Source organism: Camelus ferus, chromosome 12 (assembly GCF_009834535.1).
Source record: "Camelus ferus isolate YT-003-E chromosome 12, BCGSAC_Cfer_1.0, whole genome shotgun sequence".
NCBI lineage: Eukaryota > Metazoa > Chordata > Mammalia > Artiodactyla > Camelidae > Camelus > Camelus ferus.
The window spans coordinates 2,342,595-2,361,153 of record NC_045707.1 but is presented as its reverse complement, the minus strand read 5'-3'; the positions used below and the strand labels follow the sequence as shown (position 1 = coordinate 2,361,153).

Below are 18,559 nucleotides of genomic sequence, written 5' to 3'. Positions count from 1 at the left end.
AGGATGAGACTGACTTTTCCGGGTGGTAGGAGCAGGTGTTCTGGCAGAAAGACCTAACTGAGCAAATGCCTAGAACCTGTATGAGTTTGAGTTCAGCAGCACCAATATGACAGATATGCAGTGAGCAGCTGGTATGTTCCAGGACTGTCCACACCTGGTGGCACAAAAGTGAGTAAGCAGATGGACTGGGGGGCGGGGGGGGCGGGGTTGAGAGGCTGATGGGGGCTGGGAGGAAGCCTGTGGTTGGGGGAGTGATTTCCCCAGGGCTTTCGAGTCTGTAGGTGGCAGGTGGTCCTTTGCAGAGACTGAGGCAGGATGGGCTGAGTCTAGAAGGTCCTGGAATGTCAGGTGCGGGATTGTTTCTCGAAGGGGTCAGCAGGAAGGGTGCTGAGGGTGCGGCCTGCTGGGCAGAGTCTGTGCTGTGAGCAACTCAGGATCCAGTGCTTTCACTTTCCCTTTTGATTTGGGGGGTGTATCTGGGCCCAGAGGACGCTGTGTCTGGTTATTATGCAGGCGCAGAGCAGGTGACTGGATCCACGCAGCTGAGAACGCCTGGGTCTGGTTCACACTCAGCCAGAGCGAGACTCCTGGGTAAGCAGACCCCCATCTCCCCATCCTCACCATGTGTCTCTGAGAAGAGGGTGCTGGTCACTACTTGATTGTCACTATTTTGGAGAAGAAGGAAATGGAAGCTCAGGGAGAGGAGGTGAGGGGCCCAGGGCCACAGGTAAAGCAGTGGCAGAGCCTGGATTTGGAGGCAGGTGGGTCTGACTGCTTCCTCCCGCCCCCTGTACCCGAAACAGAGCAGAGGGAGCGCAAAAACTCCTCAGGTGGCTGAGACATGAGTGGTGACTCTAGAAGGAAGGTAATTGATGGTGGGGTCTGGTTCTTTGAGAAATTTGGGGAATCAGAGGAGGTGGAGGAAGGGGGAGTCAGAGCCTTGTGGCCTTGAGGCCACACCCGAGGGTCTGTGCAGAGGCTGAAGAGGGCAAAGGGTTTTTTCAGATACAAGGAATTAAAATTTCACAGGCCCAACCCCCCACCCCCATCTCTGAGTGCCTGCTCAGTGCCTTGGGGGGGAAACTGAGGCCTGAGAGGGGAGGACAGGGGACCAAGCAGGCAGTCAGTGGGGCTTTGGCATCCCGGGCTCCCCGGGTGCTCCCTCAGGACTGTGTGAGGTGGGAGATGCAGGAGGTGGGCTGTGAGGGAAGGAGGCCCAGAGGGAGGCAGGGAGCCGGGCCCCCTGCACACGGTGGCAGCAGGTATCCTGTTTTGCAGTCTCAGGGGTAAATGGCTATATATAGACATGCGTCAATGACAATGATTTTTCATTACAATTTTTTTTTTCTAGTTCTGGCCTTTTCTTTTCTGCCTAGAGATGTTCCTTTAACATTTGTTGTAAAGCTGCTTTGGTGGTGCTGAATTCTTTTAGCTTTTGTCTGTGAAGCTTTGGAGTCCTGCATCGGACCTGAACAAGAGCCTTGCTAGCTTGAGTCTTCTTGCTTGTAGCTTTTCTCTTTCATCACTTTAAATAAATCGTGCCACTCCCTTCTCCTCTGCAGAGTTTCTGCTGAAAAATCAGCTGGCAGTCTTCTGGGAGCTCCCTTGGATGTTACTTGTTGCTCTTCCATTGTTGCTCTTAACAGTCTCTCTTCATCTGTAATTTTTGTCATTTTAATTACAGGGTGTCTTGGTGTGTCACTCTTAGGGCTAATGCTGTGTGCAACTCTCTGCATTTCCTGGATTTGGGTGACTCTTTCCTTTCCCAGATTAGGGAAGTCTTTGTTACTATCTCTTGAAATATTTTTCTCAGGCTCTTTCTCTCGCTCTTCTCCTTCTGGGACCAGTATACTGTGAATACTGTGCACTTGACATTGTCCCAGAGGTCTCTTAAACTGTCCTCATTTCTTTTCATCCTTTTTTCTTGTTTTCTGTTCTATGGCAGTGATTTTCACTGTTTTCCAGCTCACTGGTCCATTCTTCTGTCTCATTTAGTCTACTGTTGATTCTTTCTACTCTATTTATCATTTCAGTTATCTTCAACTCTGCATCAATGTTTTCTATATTTTTATTCTCTTTGTTAAAAAACCTCTGACTTCTCATTCTGGTCACCCATTCTCCTCCTGAGGTCTTTGATCATCTTTACGATCATTACCCTGGACTCTTTCCCAGGGAGATTGCCTGTCTCCACTTCACCTAGTTCCTCTATTGGGATTTTACCTTTTTCCTTTGTGTGGAACCCATTCCTCTGCCCCTTCATTTTGTCTACGTTTCTATTTTTATGTGATGTTGTAGGCTGGTTCCATTTCTCAACCTTGGAGAAGAGGCGCTCTTAGGAGACGTCTTGTGCCTCCCAGCAGTGCACTCTCCTGTCATCACCCAAGGGCCAGGTGACAGCTGGTCCCAGGGTGCGATGTGGCCTGCATTTCTGGACACATTCCACAGGCTGTGGGATGGTGGTTTTCTTGCTTCTGGTGTCTGCCCCCTGGTGGCTGGGGCTGGTCTGGAGGCTTGTGCAGGCTTCCTGGTGGGAGTGGCCAGTGCCTGCCCACTGGTGGGTGGAGCTGGGTCCTGGCCCTCTGGTGGGCAGGGCTGTGTCTAGCGGTGTGTCTAGAGGTGAGCGTGTGCTCAGGAAGTCATTAAGCAGCCTGTCTGCTGATGGTGCAGCTATGTTCCTGCCCAGGTAGTTGTTTGGCCTGAGGTGAGCCCCACTGGATCCTACAGGCAGTGGGTGGAGCCTGGTCTTAGTATATGACTCAAGCAAGATGTCAGCCTCCAGGAGAGTTTGAACACATGAATATGCCTCGATATGTCCGCCACTGAGTCTTTGTCCCCAGAGTGAGCCCCAGTCATTCCACAGCTTCCCAGGAGAGGTCGAAGCCCAGAAGTTAGGTCTGGCCCGGGGTCCCATGATATGGCTGCTTAATCCCTTGGTCCTGGTCTGCATGAGGTTTTGTGCCTTTTGAGAGGGACGTCTCTATTTCCCCCAGTCCTGTGGGCCTCCTGCAGTTAAGCCCCCCCCCCCTGGCCTTCAAAGCCACATACTCTGGGGGCTTCTCTTCCTAATGCCGGACTCCTAAGCCGAGAAGCCTGACTTTGGGCTCAGAACTGTGACTCTGTGGGAGAATCTCTTCAACATACTTATTCTCCAGTTTGGGGGTTGCCCACCCAGGGGTAAGGGATTTGATTATATCACAAGTCTGCTCCTCCTGAGACAGGAGGGAAAGGGGCAGGGCCCAACCATTCAAGGGATGACAGCAATTAACACCGAAATGGTGGAAAATTCAACTCCCAGTAGGCCCTGAGGATTAAGATGGCAAGAGGTTTGCCTTCCAGTAGGACGTGAGCTTCATTATACTCCCATGGTAATATATTAGCACTGAGAAATAATATGCCCCAAGTGCCGGGACAGTCCCAAGGCTAAGCATAGAAGGCCAAAGAGTGGGCTGTGGCCCAATTCCTGGCAATCCCATCCCCTTCCCCAGGGTAGCTGGAAGAGTCCTCCCACCTGAAGGCGTGTGAAGCTACTGAACCCATGAAAACTGGCAACACCACGCCTCCTAGCCGCCTCTGTCTCTCCCTTCACTTGGGAGACAGCCCACACTGTCTCTATGGAGTGTGTGCCTACTTGTACTTTAACCTGAGCACCCTACGCCCACACCTCGTGGCCTTTCTCGTGCCTTTTGTCACAGCCTACACTCTATACAGTATGTATCTCTCTAAATAAATCTATGCTTACTCAACTGTGGCTCACTGTTGAAATCTTTCCTGGGGGAAGCCAAGGACCCACACCCGGCGGGGCACGTCCCAGGGGCTCCACCGAAACCTAGGACACGGCTCTCCTTACACCCCACATCCATTTTTCCTGCATCACTCCTACCATCTTGTTGTGGTTCCTTCTTTATGTCTTTAGTTATGGAAGCCCACTTTCGGTACATTCCAGTCTTTGTCACTGATGGTTGTTCTGCAGTTGGTTGTGATTTGGGTGTGTTTGTGAAAGGAGGTGAGAGCTGGCTCCTTCTACTCTGCCAGCTTGGCTGCCAGCTCCGTGTAAATGAGTTTTAATTCAACGGATTTTATTTCAGGACAGAAATCCTAGCTCTGGGGTGAGGTGGCAGGGAAATGTCTCCATCTAGTACAGGAGTAGAAGGCCGCTGAGGTGTTTCCATTCACCAGATGCGTGGAGACAACACTATGCTTTTGCCCTTGGTGCTCAGTCTAGTTTTATTTGCTCACCGGGGCCACACGCTCACTCCCAGCACTTCAGACTTGAGTTTCTAGTGCCAAACGGCTTCTCTGACACCACAGCTCTGCTGGAAGTGTGCCTAGCTGTTTTATTTTTTTCCATAAAAGCCAGCTTTTTTAAAGATTTATTTTTTGAAAAATGCTTGTGATAAAATACACATAACATAAAATTTCCCATCGTAGCCACATTTAAGTGTCCAGTTCAGTGGCATCAAGGACATTCCCAGTGTTGGGCACCCAGCACCACCATCCAATCCCAGAACACTTTACATCTTGCAAAACTGAAACTCTGTCCCCATGAACCACTAAGTCTCCATTCCCCCTTCCCTCCCCTCCACCCCTGGGAGCACCACTGTCCTCCCTGCCTTCATGAATCTAACTGCCCTAAGCACTTCATATGAGTGGAATCTGACAGTATTTTTCCTTTTCTGATTGGCTTTTTTAAAAATTCTTTTATTGTTGAAAAATAGACATAACATAAACTTTACCAGCGTAGCCATTTTAAAGTGCAGAGCTGAGCGGTGTTAAACACCTTCAGAATGTTGTGCGACCGTCACCGCTGTCCATCTCCGTAGCTCTTTCGCTTTGTGAAACCAAAGCTTTGCCCTGTAAACGCTAACTCCGCTCTCCCCTACTCACAGCCCTGGCGCCCACCACTCTGCTTTCTGTCTCTATGAATCCGACTGCTCTACGTACCTCATATAAGCAGCATCCTATGGATTCATCTTTCTGTCACAGGCTTATTTCACTGAGTATACTGTCCTTGAGTTCCATCCTTAGTGTAGCACATGTCAGAACTGCCTTATTTTGAAAGGTAAATATTAGCCCACTGTACGTGAAGACCACATTGTTCTTATCCATTCATCCACTGATGGAAGCTTGCGTTGCTTCTCCTTTTTGGCTGCTGTGAATAATGATGTGATGAACACAAGTGTTTCAATATCTCTTTGAGTCTCTGCTTTTGCTTCATGTTGGTCTGAAGGAAGAATGGAATTACTAGATCACATGGTAATTCTATAGTTAGTTCTTTGAGGCACTGTCGTTCTGTTTGCCACAGTGGCAAGATGCTTCTTTTTTAAGATCAGAATTGAGGCATTCACCAATAAACATACATCCATGAATAAATATTTCTGTATAGAAAAGGCAACAGAGCACAGTCATCACAAATGTGGCACCTGGATCTGAAAGACTTGGGTTCAAGTCCAGGCTGCAGCACCAGGGTGAGAACCTGGGCTAAGCTAAGTGCAGGGGAGTTTCTGGAGCGCTGCACACCACACACCCTGCAGCAATGCGAGCGGCCTTCAGCTAGTGAACACAGCTGCCCCCACCCTCACGTAATTTGCAGAGTATTCCCTTCCGTTCTTTTCTTCTGTGTTTGGTTTTATTGCTTCTAGAACTTTCCAGGTGGCCACGTGTTGTCTGAATATCTTCTCCTTCTGTCCCAACAGGACAACAGGACTCTGACTTTGCTGGGAGGGAGCTACAGTGATGGGAAGGGCTTTCTCTGAATAGCCACCAGCAGAGCCCAGTAGACAGAGAAAGTCATTGTTTTGAGTCCACTGTGGCGCTGGTGGCCATCCCAGGGGAAATGGCCAGAGACCTGTCCCCTCGCTGCTCCCTGTTGCCTGGAGCTCACTCATGTTCCAGTCTACCATCTGTTTTCTCTTCCCCAGGGGTGAGGCCACAACTCCTTCCAGCCTGACGCAGACTGGTGAGCTGAAGTAAGACGCTGACATCCCTCTGCTGGCACCATGACGTCAGAAACCAGCCGGGACTACCCAGGTAGTCGCTCCTTCTCTGACTGCTTCCTACTTGTGCCCTAGAATGAGGGCAGTGTCTCCAGGCTGAGTTAACCTAGAGGAATTAAAACCCAAGAAGAGGTTGACAAACATCCCTGAGCCCCCATGAGGGGCTGAGGGGAGGCCCCCTGCTATGGGATTTGTGCCCACAGGCTCCTTCAATGCCCTCTGCTCAAGGGGCCAAGGCCAAGGTGCTCATTCCTTCCCTCCCCCACCACACAGCAGATGTTATGGGTCAGGCAGCAGAAGCCCTGGGAAGGGGGTGACCGTAGTGTGGGGCGTCCCAAAGCAGGCTGGGCGCAGAGAGGAGGTTGACCAGCAACCCTGGAGGCTTCTCTGCCCTCTCCCTTTGTCCAGGCTCCTCTTGCTCCCAGATGCTGGACTGTTACCAGTTTAACCTCTTTTCTCCACTGTCGCCCTGCTGCCAGCCCCAACACTCTGCCAGGGTCATCGGACCCCTGAACGAAACCACAGTCTGGCATTTGCCACCTGCCAACTGTGTGACCTGGAGCGCCGTCCCTGACCTCCCACGTAAAATGGGAATGATATTCCCTCATGTTGTTCTGAGGATCAAATATAACGTAGGTCTGTGGCTGGGCCAGTGCCTGCCCCGGAGCAGGTCCTCCTGGTGGTTGCTGTCACTGTGTGTCCCAAGTGGGGCCTCACTGCACCCCAGAATTCTCACCTCCCACCCCGAATTTTCCCTCAGGGCACCTGTTAACCAGGCGGGACTGCCTCCGGCAGGTAGTGATTCCTTTGCCCTCAGATCCCCCTGCAGACACCCAGGTGCTCAGGCATTTCCCCCACCCCCCTCACCCCAATCAATCAACCCACAGATTCAGTGCTGGGAGCTCCCCCTATGGAAGCCCTGGTTTCTTTTCCACCTTATTCGACGCAGGAAAGAGAAAAAACTGAGTAACTCTCCACGCACCAAAATCATCACTGTTTCCTTGACTCCTGTTTTCTAAGAACTACATTTCCCCCATCACTAAGCAGCCGATTCACACCTTGTCCAGGGCTTCCCAGGGGAGTAAAATAACCAAGTGGAAACATAAGGGAGGGGGCGCAGAGTAGAAGCCGGGAGCCCCCAGCCGGCTCTGGGGCCCGTGAGGGAGGCCGGGCTGCGGGAGCCCTGAGGATCAGCTCTCCTCAGAAACAAGACCGTCTCCTGTGTATAAAAGGGCCAGCTGGGCTCAGTGGAGCCAGTGGGAGCTGTGGCCCCTGGGAGCAGCCTGGGGGAGAGAGAGGTGACAGGGACGGACCACAGGCTCAGAGCTGAGGTCCCGCCCCTCACGCCCCTGAGGAAGCCCCTCCCCGCCCGGCCTGGCGTCTGTGACTCGAGGGAGGAGTCTCTCACCTGGTACTTTGACTCAACGCTCTGAATTCTGAGACTTTTTTTTACATTGAAGTAACATCGGTTTATAAGATTATTTAAGTTTTATGTGCACAACATATCTCTACCTCTGTATCCACTGCAGTGTGCTTACCACCGAAAACGAGTTGCAAGATGACCCCACAGATACGCTGTAGGGGAGAATGCAGACATCACAGGGGGGTTTAAAACGTAAGGAGGCTTCAAAGTAATGTCATAAGAATCCCCGTGACTTTCAACCTCTGGGCTGTCTGCGTGCTGGCCTCGGGTGCTCACTGCCCTGTCTAGTCTCACTTTCTTCTTCTGCGAAGTAGGGATAATGACTCTTTGTGGGAATGTGACTCGAAGCGCATTTTCCATCCTGTCCCAGGCCACATGTAAACACATACTAGTCCCCAGTCTGTTATCAGCAATTTCATAGCCACCAGGTTGCAGAAAACCACACATGTTTTTGGTAACTCACGTGGGCAGCAATCTTGCCCTGTGCTGACCTGAGGCAGTTTACAGTCATTACGTTCTGTGTCCCTTAATGTGAATATTCATTTGTTTCACTGTCGAAACATGAATGCATTTCTTTATAGGCTGCTGCCCAGACTCTGCTGTAAATGGTGACTAATATGTCTTATGCGCCCTGTATTTATTTTCTTTCGAAAGGATTAAATTTTTTCATTTCTGAACCACACCTAAATGCCAGGAATTCCTTAAATGGTTCTGGAGTCTGAAAGTGCAAGGCTGAGGAAGTGGCGGGTGGGTTTCTGGTGGGACCTCATTCCCGGGTGTCAGTGCCTGCGGCCGGCTGGTCCTGTTCTCACACGGTCTTTTCTCAGTGTGCAGAGAGAGACAGACAGACTGGCTTCACTTCCTCTTCTAATAAGGACACCATCTTATTGGATTAGGGCCCCACACTTATGAGCTCATTTAACCATAATTCCCTCCTTAAAGGTCCTATCTTTAAATACAATCACTTAGGGGGTCAGGGTTTGCACATATGAATTTGGGGGGACCCACTTCTGCCCATAGCGCTGGGTGATTACACCAACAGCTCCCCAGGGGAGCACTGCTCAGGAAGATGAACTGTAACCACTTTATATTCAATACCATTTATGTTCCATCACAATTTCTTCTAATCTTCTGTTGCTCTCTTCCCATCTAGATCCTGAGAGCTTCTTTGAGGCTGTTGTCGAATCTCTGCGGGACATACTGAGCAGAGAGGAACTGTCACACCTGCTGACTGAAGTCCTAAACAGATTTGTGGCTGAGGGCAACTTGTCCAGGTGACCTGCACGGGTGCCCCAGGGATGTCACCCAAACCCCCCTCCCTGGACTAGTTTCCTCCTGGCAGGCACACCTCCTCCAGGCAGTATCCGATGGTTGGGGTAAAAGATGTTCCTTCTCAAGAATGCACGAGGAATTTTTCCTCCATGTCATTTGCTGGCAGTGAACGGCCTCAGGTTGAGAAGAGATGAAAGTGCAAGGAAGGGGCAGGTTATTGACCCTGGACAACTTACTTAACTTCTGTCTGCCTTGGTTTCTTCATTGTTCAAGTTTACTGTGAGGAAACTGAGATAATACATGCCAAGTGCTTAGCATAATAGCTGTTATGTAGTAGGTGCTCAGTTCGTGTTAACTTTGCAAAAGCTTGTTGGTAAGAGACCAAGGCCAAGGGTCTTGTTCCTGGAGATGAGAACCAAGCAGGACTTCCTTTGGGATGAGTCTGCTTGTGTCCTGGGGGTTCTTTCTGACTGGAGCCCTGGCATCCCCATCTTAGGAATTGTGCAGACACTGCAGGACCCGGGGCCCCTAGGGCAGAGAGGCTGGGGTGGAATTGGACGGAGCTGGGTTGGGTCCTGGCTCTATCCTGGCCCGGCAATGGGGCTCTGGGCTTATGTCCTGGATCTCAGATTTGTCATCTGTACAAAGGGAGAAGCAGTTCAATCTGATGGACTGTGGCGATGGCCTTAGAGCGGGGTCACAGGTGGGGAACCAAGTGCAGGCATCACATGCAAAGGTTGAGGGAGCCTGGACCAGGGTCTAACTGAGTGCGGAGGATGGAGCAGAGGGGTTCCGGCTGAAGGACTAGCTGGAAGGCGCTGAAAGTGGGTCAGGACAAGACTGGGGGGAGGGACACAGAATTGAAGGGCTGTGATGCTGGCAGAGGTGCCGTGAGTGGGAGAGGGGACACTTCTTCCCTCCCAGACTTGATCCCCTGGTGCTGGGCATAGAGGACCCAGGGTGACTCTGTCCTCCATACCCTGCCTGGGGGCCAGGGGGTCTCAACTGCTATCTGGGACCCTCCTCTATTCTATATAGAGTAGCGTGACCTGTCTGAATGCAGTGTGGCTTAGTGGTGACTCCACTGCCACAATGAGTGGCTGCCAATTTTGTGTAGTTTACAGATTTCTGAGGCGACTGTCAAGTCCCCACCAAACAGGAATGTACTTCCTCCACCAGCTCATCCAAATGCATACAGAACTTTTCAGGCTTAGCAATTCATACAGTTGTTCCCTAAGGTCCCTTGAATCTTTTGGAGGGTTCATCAACAATCGAGTTGCACATGGCCTTGGTGTGCAGGTATGTGAAGCTGTCACAGCTAAGGTGTGAGTTAGGCTGGTGACACTTGAGAAGTCTGAGGTGCTGGGTGATGGGTTGGGAGTCAGTGAGGTGGGCTGTAGAGTCCAAGATGAACCAGAGTTAATAACCTCTCTCCTGCTTCCCAGTCAGTTGGGGAAGTGAATGGACCCAGCGACCTTCAACTGGGAAGGTCAAGGGCATAAGGCTTGGAAGAGAGCATAGGTCAGGGACAGTGATCATTAACATCCCTTCTAGCTGTGAGTTTAGTGTTTCTTAAACAAATTCTAAGTACTCAGAGTTAGCAAAACTACAAAGTCTCAGTGCACAGTCCCCAGATTGTTCTTACACCTGACAGCAGTGACAAATTTGGAGGATGCCCCAAACCACCCGCCAGTTGGAGAATTCGTTAGAAGGATGCACAGAGCTCCCTGACAGCTGGCACACTCCCAGGTCCAGTTTACTACAGAGAAGGATGCAGGTTTCAAGCAACCACAGGGCAGAGTCTGGGAGGGTTTCAAACATGAAGCTTCTCGTCCTCAGGACGCATTACTGTCCTGTGTTCAGTGCACACGGGTCAGTGCCAACCAGGGGTGCCCACTGTGTTTAACAAAATGCTCCTGACAGTCCTTGACACGATAAGGAAGGCTGCACTCAGGACTGTGGTGACAGGTGTGAAGCCCATTGCTGTAGAGGAGACAGACTAGGCTCAAGCCTGAATACAGCACAGACACTGGGGGTTTATAGCCAAGGAGCAGAGTGAGGGGTGGTGGAGGGAAAATTACTGAGAGGAGACACCAAGGGGAGGGGATTCCTGTTTATCGTTCCTAACAGGATTCTCACTAAAGGCAGGTCAAGGACAGGCTGCCTCAAAGGTGGGAGATGAGGAATTTGATCAGGTATCAAATGCAATCAGAACTCAGAGTGGGGGAGTCTCTCTACGTGGATTTAGCAGGGTTCTTGCTGAGACTGAGTGATAGGGGCCATCAGGGGACAGAACAGGGAAGGGGAAGGTGGAGGCCTGGTTGAGGAGAGGACTCAGAAGAGCCTGACTAATGTTTGGTCAAGGAGAGTGTCACAGGTACCCTGAGCCTCAGTGCAAAGGGTCCTCCTAAGGCTCAATCCCATGCTGCCCGCCCAGCTGACCTGTGTCTCCAGCCTCTCCCAGAGGTCAGACGAATACCCTCGTGTCCAGTTCCTCCAGAGGTCAGGACTCACACCACATGACCCAGAGGCCCATCACGCATCACCCTGGCAGACTGTCCAGTGGCCAGAAGCGCAGGCAAAGCAGGGCGTGCCTACCATCCAGAACATTCTAGGGGCTTAGGGATCACTTCCCTTAGCCAAGGGCAAAAGCAGGTTGATTCCTCACTGCACCCTAAGCTTCTCTGAATGAGGGTTTCTCTGCTCCAATCCCACCTCTGTGTGTTTACCTGCGGAGCTCCCGCTCTACAAGCACCTTGGAGGCGACGGTGCTGACCTGCCTGAGTCAGAAGGTGTCTTACCAAACACCTACCGTGAAAAGTGTCCTAAGATGGCTTGTGCTTGTTTATTCCGCGTTTGAACAAGTATACGGAGCCTCTCCAACGTACAAGATACGTGTGTAATGTCGATAGAAAATCTCTTTGCTTTATAGAAAAATCTCTGTGAAGTATCCAGGTTAAATCTTGTTGAGCCTATTTTACAGAGACCCCGAAACTGCCTTCTTAACCCCTTGACCTTCTCTGTTACAGGGAAGAGGCAGATGCACTGCGTGAATACCTGAACGAGCTGAAAGCAGACTTGGCCCTGAGCGACCGAGACATGCTGCTAAGGGAGCAGCTGAGTAAGAAGAGGTTTTTGAAGAGGTTTCCTCGGGTGAAACGGAAGCTTGAGGAAAGCATAAGAAAGCTGCACGCACTTGCAGACAAGGTGGACAAGGATCACAGGGACTGCACCATCTATAAGGTGGCGGCCACCTCTGCTGGTGCAGCGTCTGGCCTCCTGACCATTGCTGGCCTGGCTCTGGCACCCGCGACAGCAGGGGTCAGTCTGGCACTCTCGGCAACTGCGTTAGGGCTGGGGGCCACAGCTGCTGTGACCAGTGTGGCCACCAGTGTGAAGGAACACAAGAGCATGTCGTTAGCAGAAATCATGGCCCACCCTTTGATGTCATCTGCCATCCACAAATGGAAAGTGGTCAAGGAGATTCTACTGCACAACATGCCACAAATTGTTTCCACAGAAGAGAAACTCACAGAAGCCGTGCAACGCATTGAAATGAATATCTGTGCCATCAAGCTGGTCAATGCCAACCCTGGCTTCGGTGAAGATCTGTTTCGCTTCCTGACCACGGGGCAGATCTCATACCAAAGTGGCAAGCGGTTGCAGGAAGTTCTTAAAGGCACAGGTCTGGCAATGGCCAAAGGAGCCCGGGTCCTGGCTGTGGCCTCTGCAGGCTCCCTCCTTGTGATGGATGTGGGCTACCTGGTGAAAGAGGCAATGCACCTGCATGAGGGGGCAAAGGCAGAGTTTTCCGAACAGCTAAGGCAGCGGGCCCGGGAGCTGGAGAAGAGGTTGGAGGAGCTCACTGGGAGCTATGAGAGTCTGCAGCAGGGCCTGTGTTCCACCCCCGCCCCACACAGCGGACCAGGGAGCAGGGGCCCGTGCGGGGCCAAGAAGCAGAGGTAGCTTTATAGAGGGAAAAAGAGAGCCAAATAAAACGTACGGACCTGGGTGTGAAGGAATTTGGCATTTCTGGGTCTGAGCGCAGCTGGGCAGGGATTCAAGCAGGTGGCAGATGGTGAAAGACACGGGAGCTTGGAGTCTGGAATAATGGTGGAGGGGGGACGAGAGAGTGATGGGAAAAGGGGGAAAACCGTGTATCATGAACTAAAAAAGACACTGGGGGCCTGAAGAAAGAGAGAGGCTGGAGGAACAAGAAATGAGAAGACTGTGAATGCAAAAGAGTTGCAAATGGGAGAAAGTCAAAGAGTTGGGACTGTTGGATTGTGGGAGAGGCGGCAGTGGCTCCTCTGTCGCCCCTCCCCGGGGTGTGATGTCCCCGCCAGAAAAGAATCTTCCCAGGTGGGGTCTCCAGCCCTCTTTTTCCACTGTCAAGACACCTTTTCCTCCCAGCACGTTTATCTGAATTAGGCAGTGACGTATTGATTATGGTGATGATGATGGTGGTGGTGGTGGTGGTGGTGGTAATGGTTGTGATGACATCCATCTAATGGATGGAATATTTGTCAAGTTGCCTGGGGCCCTTTGGGACCAGGGTGCACTGAGAGACCAAGGCAGTTCTTGTGAAACCTCAAATGCTCTGTTGGAATAGAGGTTGATTTGGGAAAAAGAGAAAGAAAGGAAGGAAGGCAGAAGGGAATTGAGGGTTTCTCCTTGCAGCAGCAGCTGGAGAGCAGAGTCTGAATTGCGGCAGCTGGAGTCATGACAGGACAGGCATTTAGAAAGTTTCTTCCCCTCTTTGATCATGTGTTAGTTGAAAGGACTGCAGCCAAAACTGTAAGCAGAGGAGGCATTAGGCTTCCAGAAAAATCTCATGGAAAAGTATTACAGGCAGCCATAATAGCTGCTGGATCGGGCTCTAAAGGAAGGGTGGAGAGATACAACCAGTTAGCCTGGAAGTTGGAGATAAAGTTCTTCTCCCAGAATACAGAGGCAGCAATGTAGTTATAGATGAAAAGGATGATTCCTTATTTTGAGATGGTGACATTCTTGGAAAATATGTGGACTGAAATGTCACTATTGAAATGGCATCACACAAAGCTGCCCGTTCCTGAAGTGCTGACACATTTTTATCATGGAAATAATTTCCACATCTCCTTTATAATAAACTAATGACATGCAAGGAAAGAAAGGAAGAAAGGAAGAAAGGAAGGAAGGAAGAAAGGAAGGAAGGAAGGAAGGAAGGAAGGAGGGAAGGAGGAAGGAAGGAAGGAAGGAAGGAAGGAAGGAAGGAAGGAAACCAGATGCCATCAGCAGGACATGGTACTTTGTGGTGTGTGAAGGATTTCAACAAGCATGGGGCCAAGAAATGCAGCCTCTCTGAGTTTCAGTTTCTTCATCAGCTGGGGGTGGTGCGGGACAAGATATTTCAGATCCCTCTGGCTCTCCCCACCTTCTGGTCTATAGCCTTGGGTTCAATAAATATGTACTGATTCATTGTGCCATTCTTTGTTGATGTGCTCACCTGGGCTCTGGGTGCCTGACTGCCCTTCCCCAGGAACTTCCTTCCCAGGATCTAAGGGAAAATGTTTTCCATCACTCCTCCTGCTTGCTCGCTGGGCTCCTGCCCTCCCATCCAGTCATTTCCCTCAGACCCTGTTTCCCACAGGTCACATGGGGACCCCTGGGGGAAGCCCATGCATGTCTGGCTTGGGCTGAGCTCAGATATGTTCCCCGTCCAGCGTGTGGGGCCCAGGACTGAGATTTGGTACTCAGGCTGATTTAGATCAGAAGGGCTTCTTTGCAGGTTGAAGACAGTGTCAGCCCTGAACAGAGGGGTAGAGAGAGATCAGCGGGCACACAGCCAACCTCAAGGTACCTTCACATCTCACGCAGACACTTGCTGAGGTGGGAAGCGCCATGAAAAAGACCTGCAGGACCCTCAGGCAGGACCGCTACTCTCATATCAGCACCATCCGTTTCCCTGGCCCAGCAGCATTATCTCACTTTTTGCTTCTGAAACAGCTTACATCTAGGAAAGTGGAACTTACCCCTAGTATTCTATTGGTTCCCTGAGCTAACTCCTGATTGGTCCATTTCTACCACTCCTGATTGGTCCGTTACTACCACTCCTGATTGGTCCATTTCTATCACTCCTGATTGGTCCATTTCTACAAAGCTCATTCCTAATTAGTCAACTTTTGTTATACCTTATTTGCATATGATGTTGCAAAGTGTAGATTAGCAGCCTATAAAAGCCTGTGTAAACCTACAGTTGGGGTCCAGAGCAGGGAGTGTTAACTCCTCTGGGCCCACTGGGGTAAAAAACCTGAGTTCTCCGGCCCTCTGAGTGCTGCTTGGTCTCTCGCCTGGATCCAGGTTGCTGTCACAACTGAGCTGTAAAACTGAGCTGTAATACTGAGCTGTAACACACTTTGCTGCAACATTGCAAGAGCTTCCAGAAATAGTCTTGCTGTGTTTACCCAGGTGGACTTGCCCTTACCCCCATTTATTGCCCACACTGGGCTTGAACGACCTTCTAAAGATAGATCTTAGCAAGCACCTGTTTCCAACTCTTCATTCCTTTACTCTCAGCACAGAAACCAAAAGCCTGTGTGCAGCCCAGAGTCACATGCTGTAGCCTGGGGTCACATGAGGGCAGAGCTGGAGGCCAGGCTCAAGGATACCTGGGAGCAGGACGTGGAGGGTCTGGGACAGTGAAACAGGGGAGGAGGGAAAGTCAGCACAAGGCCCACTTCTTGATTTTGTCACTCATGTTGGGGATGGATTCTGCCAGGACCTTCTGAGGAGCCTGCATGGAGTGGCCTCAGATTCACCTTCTCCAGGGAGGAAAGAGGGAAGCATCTGAGCGTTGCTCTCCCCCAGCCCCCAGGCCTGCACTACTGGGCACGGACTCTCTGTGTTTCCACGGTGGAGCGTGGGAGGGCCACACAGGCTCCCACGCCTGGAGCCCAGGGCAGGGAGCCAGACACACATGAGAATGATCTGGGATATCTCCTATGTCAGCCACCTCGTGCTCCACTGCCTTCCGTGTCCTTTTGTAAAAACCACCTTGCAGAAGACTTTTCTCAGTCCCTCTGCCTCCCCATCAGCCAGTGTTTCCCTGGGGCCTCCATCAAACCTTCCATTCCTTCCTGAAGAGGTCAGCAGTCACGGCCCCCCATTTGCCTGACCACTAGAATCATGAGTTTCTTTGCTTCGTCAATTCTTCATCAGCCCTTGGAGAACTCACAGTCTCTCATGGACTTGACTTGGGCTGTGTATAAAGCACTGAGTCTTTGAGCCATTCAGGATCTATCCCTGTTCTCCCTGAAGCCTGACAGCTCAATTCCATTTTGCTCCCTGTGCATCTGATGCAGTTCTCAGGTCACAGCTCTGTCAGCTGAGAGTCCTCCAGTTACAACCAGGAGAGTCTGGCCAAGCAATCGCAGAAGAGGGTCCGCTGGAAGGGGCCTGGGGCAGGTCAGAGACCAGAAAGAAGCAAGAGGCCTTCCCAGTTCTGAGAGCGGAGGAAACGGACAAGTGGTTCTCCAGGAGCTTCTGTTCTGCCACGGGAGGCTGGGCCAGAGCTTGGCTTAGGCCCAAACCCAGGGAACTCCCAGGAGACACAACAGCCTGGTTGGGAGACTGTATTCTTAGACCAATTAGTCAGGCAAAGTGATGAGGAAGAAGAATGAGTGATAGGGATGCAAACCCTGGGGGGAAGTCTCAGATGAAGAGGCACCAGACTTGTGCTGTCTGTATACACATGTGCACTGCCTCAAACAGAATGTCTCTCCTTACTGGTCCTGGTTCCAAACATCCCTTATACAACAGTGGGTCCAACCCCTACTTCCGCAGTCGGAGAGAAATACAGATAATCTCCACCCACTGCATCTTGAAGCTCTGTGTGGAGCTGAGGGTCTCAGCACGATGCCTGAACTCCTCCTGCTCCACTGGGCTGGTTTCTCAGTCTTAACAGCCCTATGTCTCTATCTGCACGTGTATCTAGGAACCTCTGACGTACAGGTGGGGCCACGACCACCACTCACCATTGCTCCCACGGATACTAGCCTTTCCCTGCTGATTCCACTCAGTGTTCCTCTGAGCGATGGGAGCATTCAGTCCTGTGGAGCTGGGCTGGGCCCTCACCGTGTTAGGCACTGTCACCTGGGTTTCTGCAGCCGGTACTCACAGCATCTTGGCGAGCTGGGTGGTGTCACCCCTGAGAACACAAGGAGGTGGCCTCAGGTTCCAGGAACATGGCCAAAGCCGCCAGCCTGGGAAGGGCCGTCCTTGGGTAACGTGTCTAGTGCCCTGTGCTCCGAGGCAGGAGGCGGTCCTCGAGCGCCAAGCAGCTCCTGTGGGAATCAGGGCCCCTCTGCTGCAGGACAGCGGGCCAGGAACTGGCACACGTGTCCCCTGAGCCCCTCTGTGTCTGTGCTCCAGGACGCCCAATCCAGCCTGGGCTCCCAGAACCTGGGGATGGAGTGTGAGTCTGTGGAGTTCGGACAAATGGACCTTTGCTGGACATCAGCTGCTGCCATTCTCCCGCCAAACAGAAGCCCCTGAGTCACTGGCAGAAAGCCCCTGCCTCTCCCCTCCCCACCGGCTTCCTTATGTGCAAAATCTGATCAGATTCCTGGCCTGGGTTCTGGGCTGATTTAAGACCAAACTGTAGTGTGTGGTCCTCGTGGACTCATGCCCGTCACTCTTCTGCCCCTCCCTGAAGTGCTGGGGCAGGTGGCCACGAGGCCCCAGGGACATTTCCTGGGATGAAGCAGCCCTGATGGAAGGCCAGGCTCTCTGTGGGGTCCAGGCCCCCTCAGGCCCTGCTCTGCGGACCAAATTAGAAAAGTGAGACCACAGCCCAGCTGTACGACTTACAAGCTGTGGGCGCCTTTACTTCTTACTTTATTTATCAGGGAGGAGGGGCTGACAGTTCTTAAGTTAGACAGGGAATTGATGGACCTGTCAAGCCAGCAACAAGCACACCCTCAGCCCTCTGTCCATGGTGGATCTTTGCTTGGGAACCAAACAGGAAACAAAGCTTGCCTTGTGTTTTAGACTTTTCCGAGTTGCCAGCACACTGACCTTCTGGTAAGCATCTTCCATTTGGAGAGAAAAAGATCTATTGTCCAGTGGAAACAAGACAGGAAAGAAAAGAGCAGTGTGCTCTCAGCCCTTCCCACAAACTTCTACAGTCATCCAAATGGCAATGACCAACAAGGACGGGCCTCCTCAGACAGGTCAATGGGACCCAAAGACACCAGTGCTGTCCCTGCCAGCAGGACCAGGTCTACAGCAAGCTGGTCAAGAGGTGGGGGGCATGCACACAGTAGATGTGGGGTGGGCTTAGGCCCCTCTCCCATGTACCTTGGGAGCAGAGCAGGGGACTCTGCAGGGGAAGGTCCTGGAGGACATCTAAGAGGAAGTGATGCCAGATTTGTGCTGTGGAGCAGGAGCCGGACTTTTCTAGGTGTAGGAGCAGGCATTCTGGCAGAAAGACCTGAGTGAGCAAATGCTTAGAACCTGCTTGATGGAGGCATTCGGCAGCAGCAATATGACAGGTGCGCAGTGAGCCTCTGGTATGTTCAGGACTGTGCCAAGTGCTGGTGGCACAAAGGTGCATAAAGCAGGTGGACTGCAGAGTGTAGGGGCTGGAGAGGGCAGAGGGGGCTGGGAGGCAGCCCATGGGGTGGGGGATTGATTTGCCAAGGGCTTCATAGTTTGTTGGTGGCAGGTGGTCCTTTGCAGAGACTGAGGCAGGATGGACTGAGCCTAGAAGGACCTGGAATGTCAGATCTTAGGTTGTTTCTACAAGATGTCAGGAGGGAGGGAGGGAAGAGCCAAGGGTGGAGCCTGCTGGGCAGTCTGTGCTGTGAGCAACTCAGGATCCAGTGCTTTCACT

General features: G+C 51.7%; 1 protein-coding gene and 1 pseudogene across 1 annotated transcript; both read left to right on the top strand.

Annotated features, from left to right (window-relative positions):
- Window positions 1-436: 436 nt before the first annotated feature.
- On the top strand, window positions 437-13,414 carry LOC116667509 (apolipoprotein L2-like). The gene is made up of 4 exons (XM_032492136.1): window positions 437-591; window positions 5,919-6,027; window positions 8,570-8,690; window positions 11,718-13,414. Exons 2-4 carry the CDS (start codon window positions 5,997-5,999, stop codon window positions 12,652-12,654), a joined length of 1,089 nt encoding a protein of 362 aa, XP_032348027.1. The 5' UTR covers window positions 437-591; window positions 5,919-5,996; the 3' UTR covers window positions 12,655-13,414.
- LOC102508825 lies at window positions 13,377-14,153 on the top strand (annotated as a pseudogene).
- Window positions 14,154-18,559: the final 4,406 nt, after the last annotated feature.

Excerpts from the sequence above, each read along its gene's own strand:
- LOC116667509 (XM_032492136.1), top strand. The coding sequence starts at position 5,997 with ATGACGTCAGAAACCAGCCGGGACTACCCAG. Across the intron at positions 6,028-8,569 it reads AACCAGCCGGGACTACCCAG|ATCCTGAGAGCTTCTTTGAG; the intron begins GTAGTCGCTCCT and ends CTTCCCATCTAG. Across the intron at positions 8,691-11,717 it reads GCTGAGGGCAACTTGTCCAG|GGAAGAGGCAGATGCACTGC; the intron begins GTGACCTGCACG and ends TCTCTGTTACAG.